We start from the raw sequence: 15,311 nt of genomic DNA, 5'->3' as shown, positions 1-15,311 counted from the left end.
GATGACAATGCTAAAAATATCATTCTGATATGCTGATTGCTGTTCAATAAACATTTATAATTATTACCAATATTTAAAACAGTTGTGTACATTTTTTTTAGGATTCTTTGATGAATATAAAGATCCAAAGATCAGCTCTTATCTGAAATAAAAAGCTTTTGTAACATTATACACTATACCAATCGTTATATATTTATTATGAAGTTATAGAAATTAATAATTTTATTTAATTGATCAAAAGTGATGATAAAGACATTTAGAATGTTACAAAATATTTCTATTTCAGATGAATGCTGTTCTTCTGAACTTTCTATTCATCAAAAAAACCTAATATATATATATATATATATATATATATATATATATATATATATATATATATATATATATATATATATTCAGCTATTTTCAACATAATAATAACAAAAAAAAAAAAACAGTAAATCAAAATATTTGAATGATTTCTGAAGGATCATGTGACTGGAGTAATGATGCTAAAATTCAGCTTTGAAATCAAAGCAATAAATTACATAATTTTATTACATTATAGTAAAAATATTTCACAATATTATTGCTTTTGCTGTATTTTAGGTCAAATAAATGAAGGCTTGTTGAGCAGAAGAGAAATCTTGCTGTCCAAAAACGTTTGACTGGTAGTGTCTATATATACACAGTACGCACACATATACTGTATTAAGTAAGCACAAACTTTTATTTTGGATGTGATTAATCGCTATTAATCAATTTGACAGCACTAAAATAAATATGTAAGTCAGAAAAAGCTTTACTTTAGTGCCCCATTTACTGTAAGTGTGCTGCTAACCGAGTGAGCCAGCCGTATGATGATGAACATCCACAGACTGATGCAGACGTGGGCAGTCACTGTGGCTCGATGACAATCAATATATCAGGAAGTGTGGTCAGAGACTGATGGATCTCTACGGCATCCTCTGAAACACTCCCTGACTCTGCCAGGGCTGATATAACCCACCCAGACACGCATCAGTGTAGGTGGCAGAGTCACAACTCATCTGGGCATCTGATTTATAATTGATAGCACCATAACGGGAATAATGGGAAGTCATTTAGAGTATGATCCCTTCCTCTCTAGATTTTATTGCCTCCATTAGAGGCTTGTGGGGATTATTCTAAGATGCCTCGTCTGTACGTGACAAAAGGTTTAGTCTTAAACATGACTGTCTCTAAAAACCGAGCTGGAAATTTGATGAAGAAAGCTGATTTTGGGGAATGCTGTGGATCACTGGCATTTATTTCTATAGCACTTTCAAACATGACTTATTTTGTGTTTCTTATTTTGTGATCCTTGATGAATAAAAGTATTATTTCTTGAAACAAATACTGACCTAAAACATTTGAACAACAATTTATGTTTTTTTTTTTTTTTTTGCGTTGGGCAGCTAATACAGGTCCTTCTCAAAAAATTAGCATATTGTGAAAAAGTTCATTAGTTTTCCATAATGTAATGATAAAAATTAAACTTTCATATATTTTAGATTCATTGCACACCAACTGAAATATTTCAGGTCTTTTATTGTTTTAATACTGATGATTTTGGCATACAGCTCATGAAAACCCAAAATTCCTATCTCAAAAAATTAGCATATCATGAAAAGGTTCTCTAAACGAGCTATTAACCTAATCATCTGAATCAACTAATTAACTCTAAACACCTGCAAAAGATTCCTGAGGCTTTTAAAAACTCCCACCCTGGTTCATTACTCAAAACCGCAATCATGGGTAATACTGCCGACCTGACTGCTGTCCAGAAGGCCATCATTGACACCCTCAAGCGAGAGGGTAAGACACAGAAAGAAATTTCTGAATGAATAGGCTGTTCCAAGAGTGCTGTATCAAGGCACCTCAGTGGGAAGTCTGTGGGAAGGAAAAAGTTTGGCAAAAAACGCTGCACAACGAGAAGAGGTGACCGGACCCTGAGGAAGATTGTGGAGAAGGACCGATTCCAGACCTTGGGGGACCTGCGGAAGCAGTGGACTGAGTCTGGAGTAGAAACATCCAGAGCCACCGTGCACAGGCGTGTGCTTTTGAACCAGAAACAGCGGCAGAAGCGCCTGACCTGGGCTACAGAGAAGCAGCACTGGACTGTTGCTCAGTGGTCCAAAGTACTTTTTTTTCGGATGAAAGCAAATTTTGCATGTCATTCGGAAATCAAGGTGCCAGAGTCTGGAGGAAGACTGGGGAGAAGGAAATGCCAAAATGCCTGAAGTCCAGTGTCAAGTACCCACAGTCAGTGATGGTCTGGGGTGCCATGTCACCTGCTGGTGTTGGTCCACTGTGTTTTATCAAGGGCAGGGTCAATGCAGCTAGCTATCAGGAGATTTTGGAGCACTTCATGCTTCCATCTGCTGAAAAGCTTTATGGAGATGAAGATTTCGTTTTTCAGCACGACCTGGCACCTGCTCACAGTGCCAAAACCACTGGTAAATGGTTTACTGACCATGGTATTACTGTGCTCAATTGGCCTGCCAACTCTCCTGACCTGAACCCCATAGAGAATCTGTGGGATATTGTGAAGAGAAAGTTGAGAGACGCAAGACCCAACACTCTGGATCAGCTTAAGGCCGCTATCGAAGCATCCTGGGCCTCCATAACACCTCAGCAGTGCCACAGGCTGATTGCCTCCATGCCACGCCGCATTGAAGCAGTCATTTCTGCAAAAGGATTCCCGACCAAGTATTGAGTGCATAACTGAACATAATTATTTGAAGGTTGACTTTTTTTGTATTAAAAACACTTTTCTTTTATTGGTCGGATGAAATATGCTAATTTTTTGAGATAGGAATTTTGGGTTTTCATGAGCTGTATGCCAAAATCATCAGTATTAAAACAATAAAAGACCTGAAATATTTCAGTTGGTGTGCAATGAATCTAAAATATATGAAAGTTTAATTTTTATCATTACATTATGGAAAATAATGAACTTTTTCACAATATGCTAATTTTTTGAGAAGGACCTGTACTTCCTGCACCATTTAAGCTTTGGTAACTTCAAGTTCCTGGTGCTCTAAGTGTTGTTTTGTTTTATTTTCCTGTCACACAGGTTTAGGGCATTTGTTTTTTTAGACATGCATGTAGATGCAGTGTGACTGTGAAGAGTAAGTGGCTGCGTTCTCCAAGCGCACCCTAAAAAGAAGAGTTGTTCGACTTGATGAATGGTTGCCCTCTCCTCAGCTCTGTTACTGCCACAACCATCTTTGTTTGGTCACTCCGCAGAAGAGCATCAGCCTCCATAATGAGATGTTATACTTGCCGGAGAAACCAGGCTTCTAGTCATCAACCTTCCTTCATGCTGCTACACACCGGTCCACATGAATATTAATTCTAGTTCAGTGTGAGCCATATCAAATACTTTAATTTCTTTCAAGCAGTGTACATAAATCATTATCTGCAGACTCCGTAATAGCTTTCGTGGTACCTACATTGATATGGAAGTTGATAGCGTGGCATAAATCAAGCTACCCGTAAACGGACAACATGAACTCCCTTTCCTACTTTTGTGGCATTTTTCAAAGTACATGTGCTATTTCTTAGTACAATTCTTCTTTGGTTAAGGCTGAAAAGTTAAAATGTATGTAATTTTACAGTAAGTGTCTTAAGAGATGAGTGGTTAAGATGTAATATAAAACACTGCTGGGGAAGCAGAGCTCCTGAATACTCCGGTATTTTGTTTTTCTAGCTGAGCTCATTAAATTTAAAGAACCTTTCATTGTATTGATAAACCATTGGGATTCTGATATGCCCGTGTCTCTTTTTCTCTTATCTTCCAGTGGCCACAGCATAATATAGTGTAAAAAATCTTATTATATAACAAAAGTGTTTTGATACAGAGGAAATCTTTTGTGAGGACCATTTGTTTTTTTCCTTTGTGAGAATGATGCTCTGTGCACCTTTACAAATGTTATTTCACCCCCTGCTGGTTGACACTGGTATGTTTCTGTATGTATGTAAGTGATCCATATCATGATACTTCAATTGATTTGGCATTGTCATTTGCTAGTGACTTAGACGTATGCATTCTAACAATTGAGCGGTAAAACATTTACAACAAACATTTGGCTAGAGACTTGAACCTTGCCGAGGTAATACTCCACCCAAAACTTGTTCCAAATCTGTATGTTGTTATTTTTTCCTTTACATAATTTTTTTTCCAATGGACACGGACTGTCAAAAAGCAGTAGAAAAGCACCAACAAATTATTCTGTGGCTCATTCTGCTATATCCCAAGTCTCTTGAAGCCAAATTCTAATTCTGTGTTATGAATAGACCCAAAGGTAATGCTTTTAACTGATAACCTTCATCTGCAGATTTCAACTCAATCATCGCACATTCTGTGCAGGTCATGGCATTTAGTTCTGAGACAGTGCAGATTAAGAAGGTGAAGATTATTAGTCCATCAGGATTTTTGCAGTCAGAAAAAAAGTGCAAAAATGGTACCTTCAGGGCTACAACAGCTTGTAACTGGGCCAGTACCCTTAAAGGTTCAACTTTGCACCTCATCTTCCTCAAAAAGTTACATATTAGTACCATAGAGTAGTAATACTACATGTACCCTTAAGGTACTTCCATGAACCTTTGAGGGGTTAATAAGGTACAGAAATGTCTCTTTGAGGGTAGTGCACCACTGACAAGCTTTTGCTCCCTTAAAAGTAAAATTTGTGACTTCTTCTCGTCTGAAAGTTTTGGAATATTGTGCGTTAGATGTACAGTATAGACAACATTTGGGGTTAATTTGCACTGCTTTTGTGCTTTTTGAAGTCTTTACTGTCTTTAAATAGATGTATGAGAAGATTCATCAAGTCCACTTTGAGTCCTTTTGTGTTTCTGAAAACCATGGCACAGCTAATACTTCTTGTATTTCTTCTTCTTTCTCCAGGTTCAGTAAGATCCAGAACACCAAGAACACCATGAGGAAAGATGGGATCAGCTCGCTGATCTACAGAGTGGTGTCTGTGAAGAAATATCCGCTCTACACCAACATTTCCGTAGAGATCGGCAAGCCTCCACCCAGACCCCTCAAAGGATAGAGAGCTACCGGTCCTGGACCCAGGATACCATGATCTTCTTAAAGTTCAGCACACAAACACACACACACACACACAAACTCTGCCCAGGGTCACCTTCCTATGATACAGCAGTGATATGCTGAACAGGTTAGTTCTCAGGAATACATGGAAGCTTGATGTGGATCCAACGATGTACTGTAGATTCATATCCTGATTCAGATCGAGATGTACACAGTGTCTGGAGGGACGGAAATATCATCATCATACTCCAGTGGCTGTTTTGATCAGACCTTGAGGATCAGTTCAAGCGTTTAGCCCCTTAACGGGAGGATTGTTGCGTTCTGGTTTTGGTAAGTGACGTTGATCTGCGAAGAACAGCCTGGTCACTTGATGTAAATCAGTCAGAACATACTGTACATTTCAAAAGCGAATGTGTCTTTGTACCTGCGATGCTTGCAGTGTTCAAATCTCTTCTTTCGTATCTCAGATGTTGGTTGATCATGTGAGGTTAATTGAAGTTGGCTCTTTTGGATTGTGTCTCTATCTTGCGCTCTCTTTTATTTTGCATCATCTCTTGGGACTTTTGTCAACCATGAAAACACTTCTCAGCATTTCTGGGGATGAAACCCTTGTTGGGATGTCTTCATGGGAACTTGGAGGACAACTATGTGATGTGATTAGACTGGAACTGGACTAGTCCTACAAGCACATGACTGTCAGTCAATATGGTACAAGTGGATTGCCGCAGCATATCCTCTGGCTGCCGAGTAGATGCCTGGAGAAACGGCAAGAACTTTCGCTGAGAGATAGAGGAGCTTCTGTAGAAGTTACTGATGATCAAACCCCTGTATCTATCACCACCTGCTCAAAACTGACTGTGCTACGAGCCACTCTTTCTTTGTTTACTTTCATTTGCCTCAAAGATTCATATACAGATCTGTCATATATCAAGGCTTTTTTAAAAACTTGAAGGATGAAGTTAGCGATGGGTGCTTTGATCAAATAATGCCCATGTCATTCAGTTTTAGAGTTTCGCGCTTCTTTTGATGATCATCTTTGGAGGTGTTATTTAAATGATTCTCTGATATGTCCAATATATATAAAAATATATATATTCACCCAGAGTCCAAACTCAATGCATTGCCACAACTTCCAATTCCAGTTATTGGAGGAAATTTACAGACTGTACTGTAATTATTTTTTACAGGCCAATAATCAATTTTGGCATTTTTTATAAGAATGTTTTTCTTTCTGTGAAAAATTTAATTATTATTAGCTGTCATCATCCTTAACTGTGCTATAAAACTGTCAAAAACATGGAGACCCATAATTCTGTTCCTTCATGTTTTTGTTTTGATAGCTTAATGTGAATAATATTCATACACTACCCTTCAAAAGTTTGGGGTCAGTAAGATGTATTTTTAAAGACATTAATAACTTTAACTTTTGGTCAATGAATACTTACAGTAAAGCTTTTAGATTGTTATAGTTTCAATTTCCAATAAATGCTCTTCGAATATTGGTAACAATGAGAAATGTTTCTTGAGTGCCAAAACAGCATATTAGAATGATTTCTGAAGCATCATATGACACTAAAGAGTAATGGCTACTGAAAATCTTATTACAGGAATAAATTACAAACAAATTAAAATAGAAAAAAGAAAGTTATTTTAAATTGTAATATGTTTTTTAATGTATTTATAGATAAGTGCAGCATTAAAGACTTCTTTCAAAACCACTAAACAATCTTACCAACCCCACACTTTGGAACAGAGGACAAAAAACTTAACAGATAAAAACAAAAACATAGATGAATATAAGATTTATCTGGTTTGCATATTTCATCATAATGTTATGTTGATTTTCACTTGCATTTGGTGTTTGGCAAATGTTAATTTTGGACCCTGTATTCACCTCTTCCAAAAAGATCTGAAGAACTGTATTGAACTGCTTTTCTTTACAATACTTTGCAAGCCTTTTAAAGTTGTTTTACCGTTGCTTATTCCTTCTTCACCTATTATTTTACTACCTGAAAACACCAAGCTGATGCCTTCAGATGTATTATTAGGGGTAAATGTGAGGAGAGTTCGAGCTCTTTTTTTTCTCTCTTATCAGCTTTTCTGCTCTGTGCGGATGCTTTTGTGCTATCAACGATTCTTTCAGCCCAGCACAGAGGAAGTCATTAATGAGAGCCCAGCCATTCTCCCTGTCCTTTTAAAAATACACTTTCTCCTCATGCCTTTCATTTTAGCCTCACCAACCCATTTCATTTCTGTGTGTGCAATTATGTTGTCTTAACTGCTGACCCAAACAGTCGCTGTGTCACTAACATTGTTTCCTTCTTAAGTATTTCATCACCTCTGTCTCATGGGTACGACTACCTGTCAGTTACAAGTGCATCTCTTCTGCCATGCGGTATTTGTACATTGGCCATCAAGCGAAATAACTGTTAATACTTACCTGACACAATTTTGCCTCAAGCCCTTTGATTTTTCATGGGTTAATAGCCTTAAAAGTTGACATCCATCTGTGCACACTATTCAGAACTATTCATAGATCATATTCAATAATATTTACTCTAGCTGTGACCTGCATTTCAAATGCTGAGAAACAGTGCTGTAGAATGCAGTGAATCCTAAACCTTCAACACGAATGAGATTTCAAGCCAATATCCTTATTAAAAAGACATTATGCTCGTCCTGTAATGTCTTGGCGAATGAAATAGAAATCTGTTTCTGTTGGAGTAAATTAGATTGCTTCCTGTTTGAGCTCATGTATCAAAACGCTTTTTAAACTGAAGAAGAAACAATGTTGCAGAGCGCATTTACATTATCTTAATTTTTTTCAAAATGAAAAATGCAGTCCATGTGGTGTATACAGAGCAGAACTAAGTCCAACAAATTGAAGGCCTCACGCACATTGTTGCATGTAATCTGTCAGGCTTGATACAGCATGATAGTGTATAATGTGTAGCCATTCTTCTGAAAAATATTTGTTTTATATTGATTTAAAGGTGTACTCAGTCCTTTTTGTTGGTTGCACTAACATGGCAGATTTATGCTGGCAAGACAATTTTTTTCACAAAATGACTTAAAGGGGTCATATGATGCGATTTCAAGTTTTCCTTTCTCTTTGGAATGTTACAAGCTGTTCGTGCATTGATAAGATCCCTAAAGTTGCAAAGACTAAAGTCTTAAACCCAAAGTGATATTCTTTATAAAAGTTAGGACTTGCCCACGCCCTCCTAAAATGCCTATTTTAAACACGCCCCCACATGTCTACATCACTCTGTGGGAAGATTTGCATAACACCGCCCAAATGCTCACGCAAAGAAAGAAGGCTTCCAGAACAGTTCAACCCAAATATTCAGATGTGTGCAGCGCATTTTACGGATTACTTCACCAAGAACAAAAAAAAAAAGCAAAAATCCCCCTAACCACAAATCAAAATATCACATTTAGCTACCTCTTGATGAAAAAGAACACTCTTCTTCTTCTGGCTTACAGCCTGTAAGTACAATTTCTTATTTAAAGAATTTTCCACTGATGATTCAAACGCGAGTTTTGAGCACTGTAGAGTAGCGCTTGTTGTTTCTCCGATCACAAATGCAGGCATGGTTTTATGTTTATGCGGCATGATACACAACGCAATGCATAAAAAGACTGTATAAGTCATTATAATCAGTAAGTATGTCCCCACTGGATGCAACATATGCCTCGTTTGTAATGGGTTTTATAGGTTTTTTTATTGGCGGGGCATAGAGGAGCAACAATAATGTACAGTATGTGGAAAATGATGGGTTTTTTTGTTTTTTGTTTTTACTTTAAACCGCATAAACACATTGCATTACACCAAATACACAAAATAATGTTCTTTTTAGCAATGTCATATGACCCATTTAAATTATTCAGTATCTTTATAACATTCAAAGGTTTTTTTTTTCTTAAGGAAATTATACTTTTATTTATCAAAGATGCATTTAAGTGATCAAAAGTGACAGTAAATAGATTTATTTAACTTTCAAATAAACACCAAACTTTTGAACTTTCTGTCTATTAATGAATCCTGTGTCAATGTTTCCTCAAAAATATCCAGCATATTAGAATGATTTCTGAAGGATCACATGACTCTGAAGATTGGCATAATGGCTGCTGAAAATGTAGCTTTGACATCACAGGAATACATTCGTGTTATACATTGTTAAAAATAGAAAAGTTATTTTAATAATATTTCACAATAATACTGTTTTTACAGTATTTGATCAAAAAATATTTACATATGAATTATTTACATATATATAATTACGTATGAATTTACTGAGTACACCTTTAAGGGTTTCTTGTAAGGCCATGTATTTGGATGGTGTGAAATCTGTAGATATGGTTCTTATTAGTGAGGAAAATTATAAAATCTCAATTTTTTAAGTTAGTCTGGTGATACAATCAATTATTCAATCTTATTTTTGCCCCAATGGCAAAAAAGCTGCTTATATTCTACAGTGTAGATACAGAATTGCATTATTCTTTAGTGTTTTGAATGGATTTTGATATTAGAAATGTTTCATTGCAGTTTATAAAAGTGTATACATTTAGATCATCTGATTGTTCCATTCCAAAGTTACTCATATTTCTTCTGCTAACAGTGCAATCAAGTAAAGCTCGCACAACTCTCATTACCAACCTTGCAAAGCACAAATGCAATCCTTGAGGTCAGGATGCCATTCTTCAGCAACTCTCGCTTTATAGTTTGCAGTATCACATCGGTGCCACAAATGAATATGCTTTTTATTTTGATGCTGTTCTTTTATATCACTCTTGGGTCAGCAAGCCCTCCCATCCTGAAAGCTCGCACACACAGACTTGTGTACGTAAAGCTCACCCTCTCTCCTCCATCACCCTTTTTGCCCTCAGTCTTTCTCTGGAAAAGAATTCCATCTGTGCTCGATGCTTATTAATGTGAGAGAGAACAGAAGTGGGCAAGTATTCCACACCTACACAATGACTTGCTTAAGAAACTACTGACGGCCTCAGGTCTTCATGCCTGGGGCACATTTTTAATAACTTACTGTCTCTATCAAGGTTTTTTGTACATTGAATGTCAAAATACTATATCTTATATAGAATGCATTATGTCATATCAAACATACTTTTTGTATACAATCAATAAATCTGATGCTACAAGAATCTGATGATGGGGTACTCTTTACATGCTGAGTTTCTGGGTTGAAACGAATGTAAAATGCCATGTTATAATGTTGTTGTTGTGTGTATGGAATATGGAATCTATAAGAAGTAATTTATGAGGCTAAACAGATCAGAAAAACAAAGTAATAAATCTCATATTTACACCTGATTATTTAAACACCCATCTTTTACCAGCACCAGTCCAAATCACTGCTCAGGGACATGGCAGCTTATTGGAAAGGGAACATCTTATCTCTAAACTGTCAGGCTTGTGCAGGAAACTCAATCTGTCTCTCAAAAAGTTGTTTTTTATGTGACAGATGTTGCAATAAACTAGTAGAGATAACAACACAAACTTCATATATGGGACAATAAGACAAGACACATAGTTCACTTGTGGTTTATTTATATTTGAGTACATTGTCAGTGCCGCAAATACAGTCCTCGAAAAAAAATAAAAAACAGCAATATTACCACAGCTTTTAAAATGAGGTGTCAGAACAGAAATCAAGCAAAAATGTGCCTGCTTTATTTAAACAGTACATGATTCATTTATGATAGGTTTGTTTGTATTTCATGCTACATTAGCTGTTTCCATGCCTGCATGGCAGTAATGTAAGTCTTGCATTCTCAATACTTTGGTTTTCAGGCTTATAAAGCGGAAAATAATATAAACACATGCTACTTCAAATCATGTAAAAACACCAATAAAAAATGTAGTTTAGCGGATGATCATTGCATTTGCAGGTGCAAGTGTTCACTACAAAGTGCCCAATGTACTGTAGATGTTAATATGCTCACATGTCCAAAAAGGTGTCTCAGTACTAAGCTCTAATGTCTTTTTTATTAGGGGATATCCCTTAGTAAGTCATTGTACTTTAACAAATGGGTGTTAAATGCTTAGTTAATATAAGAAGAATAATAACAGTTTTTTAATCATACAAAGCTTGTAGGCTAAATAGCCTCCACACTTTCTTCTGCAAGTGTGGTTTAAATATCTGCAGAATTTTGTCATCCATTGTATAAAGAAGGATGAAAGATGACCCTATTTTTGATCTCTTTTCTCAGTTTAGCCCCTTGTCAGGCTGGCAGTTGTGCACATGGGAACACGTTGCCAAGCGGTTGCCTTCCCAGTAACCTGCATCCTGACCGTCATGACATCGACATTTGATACAGGAGTCGACCCACACTGGCTCACCTCCAGGGATCACTTGGGTCCTAGAGGCATTGACGTAACAGTTGGGCCCTGGAGCCACAAAGAGAGAGATGATTAATGAGGCCCATTGTCTGTTACAGGTGAACTGTGACATTTTTTCAAAGTTAAAATGTTTTTGCTGTCCCATCCTAATAAACCGAGACAGTTATATGTAAGCAATACACAGGTTGTAAACTCAGTGAAACTATTAAAGGAATATTTCACACCAAAATGAGCATTTTGTCATCATTTAATCACCCTCATGTCGTTCCAAACCTGTGTAAGTTTCTTTCTTATGTTGAACACCAAAGAAGATATTTTGAAGAATTGTGAAACACCAAAACGTCAATAGCCACCGTCAACTTATTAAAAAAAATAATACTTAAAAAAATCTCCACGGTCAACTGTTTGATTACCAGCATTCTTCAAAATATCTTATGTTCAACATAAGAAAGAAACTTATACAGGGTTGGGTGAGTAAATGATGACAAAATGTTCATTTTTGGGTGAACTATTCCTTTAAAGCTTTGTTTTGATACTGACAAGCCAGACATAGCAACACCATCTCAACCAATAGTGTGAGTTTTGGGGCGGGGTTATGGGACAGTGTCCAGAAAACCTTGTTTTTGCAGTTCCATTTGGTGATGCAAGAGATGCAGAAATGCCAAACCTCACCTTTAAGAGATAATATTTTCAAATAAACTACTTATATTTTTGGAGAAAACATTGCCATGGGACCTTTTTGACTTGAAGGCCCCCACATAAACTATAATTTGGATTATTTTAATGCAACTATAATTTCAATCATTTGAAGTAATCCTGTGGCCCTTTAGATGTTTGCTGAGGCCCCCAGTTGAGAACCACTGAACCAACATTTCAATATTTGATTGCAAAGGTTCTTTCTAAGGGGATACTTACTAATCCAAATCATACTCTTACTGTTGCTAGTTATGTGCAGAATTGAAATACTTTTGAAAAACATCAGCAAGCGCCACTAATTAGGAAGCCTTGGAATGTAGATAATGGCACATTGCTTTTTTAAGTGTGTTTAACATTTAAGATAAGGTTTTACTTTAATTTGGAAGTTACTTTAGATTAACAGAAAACTTAATTTAACATTTTCCCCCACAGACAAAAATGCAACATCATTTGAGGAACTGACCATTTATCACATTGGTGAAGTACAGTATATGCTTTGATTTATGTGTTTTGTTTTGGCTGCCTACATGCCTGCCTTATCTTTGCTCTCAGTAAACACTATAATTACCTTCATACTTCACAGTATGCAGAGAAAACAATATGGCAGAAGCTCAACTCATAATGAACGTTATCTTATTTCAGGTGCAGAAACTGGCCTAGCACATGGCCCGGCATCTGAACCTTCCCATCTGTTATTGAATGAATTATATAAAGATATTACATACAGAATCATTACCGAAGACCAAAGACAATTGTATCCTGTATTTATGTGTTGAGGCTTTGAGAATGTCATACTGTGTTAGTCGAGACTTGGGCAATTACAGTAAACAGAAGTGTAATAAGCCTTACAAATATGGCACTGTGTTCTTTTTCACTTCTGAAAAACTTACCATCCTTGCACTGAGGGCAGCATTTCCCTGTCTGATAGACTGGGTTAACACATGGTGGAGGGGCACAGTCTGCGACCTGACAGCGGGCGATGCCATCGCTGTGACAGGTGCACTGCTCACACGCTGACGGCTGTAAATCAAATGCAAATCATCAGCTGACAATAGGTTATCATATGATGCAATTCCACCAAAAAACACGTGTATGTCTCTATTCCTTTGAACGTTTTTTTTAACAGGACCAGCGGGACTATCAAACTGCTTGCTTGTATATACCGACATTTGTTGTTGTGCCAATCCAGCACTGCGTTTTAATGCCCTACAATGTGAAGAATGTGATCAGATTCCACTCCCACACTGCTGTTTAAGTAGGAGCCGCATTACCACCTGTGGCTCAGTACTGGAGGTTGGGTTAAATGGACTGGAAGAAAATGATGTCAGCTCAGGCAAAGTGTATTCCTTGGAGTCTTTCAGAAGGCTTCAATTTTCCCCTCAGGGATTCCCCATTAGCCATAATAACCAAATCAGGGAGATAATGAAGCACATATAAGCCCTGCTTCTTCCAAGCCTGTGCCATCAGATATATTTCATTCTTCAGTTCCTCAAACAGAGTATTAAATTGCCTTTTATGATTTCACCCCAGTGTACAACAGATTTGTGCTTCACCTTACCTCAGAACAAAAGAATCTGTCTGCATTAGCTTTTAACTTACACAGTGCATAATGTTCATGAAAAGGTATGGAAGGTATTTGATCATATTAAACAATTATGCTACAGAAGCAAAGAGCTGCTTTTGTTCCAGCTCAACAAAAAGGTACATTCGACCTATAATTGGAATCTAAGTCTTTATGTATCATTGATGTAGCCTTTCTTATTTGTTTGCTTACCATGATAAAGTTTTTGTTATGGTATGTTTGAACCATTTGAATTGATTGTCCTCCAATTCTCACATTGTAATCTACATGGATTGCAAGTTATAAACAGTCAACAACTTGACAAGTTAAGACTAGTTTTGCTGTATTACTCAATGCCCATTCCTATGAACAAAGATTACTGTAGTGCTATTTTGAAACTTTTTCATGAACAAATCATACTCTCTTTTTGGCATACTTTTCTTTATTCAGAGTTTGTTAATGCATTAGCAAACAGCATTGGTTTGTGAGCTTTTAAGAAGCATTTCATTAGTTGGACCCCAGGAGCTGGACCTATTGCACCAAAACACCTCTTCACTAAACAAAGTGCTGTTTTGAATATGAACGAAAGTCAGTTGAGACTCCAAATTTGCATGCCTACTGATTTGCTCAGCAGATTCTTGTTTATGAAGATACAACAATAAAGGATAATAAGGCCTATTTTGGTTGATTCCTTGTTTTAAAGAAAAGGTTCAGTGAACTATTTAATGACACTCTCACTCATTACACAAGCACGTGTTGCCACCTACTGGCGTTAAGATGTAACCTGGCCGAAAATTTAGAAAATCTTCACCACTAATGGAGACGTAATTCATTTGAACATCAACCACGTGACGGCGCTAAATATTTTGAATTGTTCTTTTGGGACCACTTCCAAAACATTTATTTATTTTATTTTAGTTATTTAGGAGAGCAATTAAAACGACAAATATAGAACCAGAGAGCATTCAGACCCAAAACCCAGTTAGAAATGTAAAAATGTCTTTCTTTCTTTCTGTGGATATATGTAGACTCTTTACAGACACGTTGGACTTTACCTGAAATTGCTGGCCCAGTTCGTAAACTTCTCCCCCGTGCTCGCATCCGATCTTCTCGCATCTCGGGCAGCAGTCTGTCGGGTAATGGCTGACATGGATGCAGGCGGCAGGCAGGGATGTGCACTCGGTCCGCGCGCAAGCAGACCCTTCTGCTGTACATTCGCACTGGGTACAATGATCCGAGTCTAAAAAGTACCATTCGCCCACATAATAAACACTGCCGTTCGCCTCACAGGTCGTCTCCTGTTGTCCAGCGACCGAAAAAGCCACAGCACACTGGCCGCAGATCACCAGGGTAAGGCAGAGATGAAGAAAACTCACCGGGGAACCCCAGAGTACGGCCATGCCCATCACCAAAAACTTATCAGTCCCAAACCAAGACTTGCAAATGCAGCATAAACAAGAATGACTGTTATGTTCAAAAACTTGCTATTGCACGCGTCTATTTAACTAAACTACATAAAGTTTAAAAATCCTTTAATGGTCAGAATGGACTGGGTGCGCTTTGGAGGCTGTTGCGCACAGGGAAAGTCTTACGCCTCCTGGGTTATGTTTCAATTTACACGTGACAGCCGA

The 15,311-nt window shown here is 37.2% G+C and overlaps 2 protein-coding genes across 3 annotated transcripts in view; one reads left to right on the top strand and one right to left on the bottom strand.

Annotated features, from left to right (window-relative positions):
- The window catches only part of b4galt2 (UDP-Gal:betaGlcNAc beta 1,4- galactosyltransferase, polypeptide 2), a 99,511-nt gene extending 91,275 nt beyond the window's left edge, over window positions 1–8,236 (top strand). For both annotated transcript variants that reach the window (XM_042718532.1, XM_042718531.1), the window contains one exon: window positions 4,913–8,236. In XM_042718532.1, the coding sequence (XP_042574466.1) occupies window positions 4,913–5,063 (151 nt within the window). In that variant the 3' untranslated portion in view covers window positions 5,064–8,236. The remainder of the gene's footprint in view (window positions 1–4,912) is intronic.
- Window positions 8,237–10,609: 2,373 nt separating this feature from the next.
- On the bottom strand, window positions 10,610–15,311 carry LOC109113238 (von Willebrand factor C domain-containing protein 2-like). Its single transcript, XM_019126028.2, has 4 exons — window positions 15,161–15,311; window positions 14,736–15,095; window positions 13,010–13,139; window positions 10,610–11,471 (listed from the first exon to the last, which is right to left on the bottom strand). The coding sequence occupies exons 2-4, from the start codon at window positions 15,084–15,086 to the stop codon at window positions 11,290–11,292; spliced, it is 663 nt and encodes a 220-aa protein (XP_018981573.1). The 5' UTR covers window positions 15,087–15,095; window positions 15,161–15,311; the 3' UTR covers window positions 10,610–11,289.

This window comes from Cyprinus carpio, chromosome B2 (assembly GCF_018340385.1).
Source record: "Cyprinus carpio isolate SPL01 chromosome B2, ASM1834038v1, whole genome shotgun sequence".
NCBI lineage: Eukaryota > Metazoa > Chordata > Actinopteri > Cypriniformes > Cyprinidae > Cyprinus > Cyprinus carpio.
The sequence above is the reverse complement of the archived record's forward strand: the minus strand, read 5'-3'. Positions and strand labels throughout refer to the sequence as shown.

Coding starts and splice junctions, on each gene's coding strand:
- LOC109113238 (XM_019126028.2), bottom strand. CDS start 15,086: ATGGGCATGGCCGTACTCTGGGGTTCCCCGGTGAGTTTTCTTCATCTC. Junction 13,140..14,735: donor AACTGGGCCAGCAATTTCAG/GTAAAGTCCAAC, acceptor TTTGATTTACAG/CCGTCAGCGTGTGAGCAGTG. Junction 11,472..13,009: donor CTGCCCTCAGTGCAAGGATG/GTAAGTTTTTCA, acceptor TTGTGGCTCCAG/GGCCCAACTGTTACGTCAAT.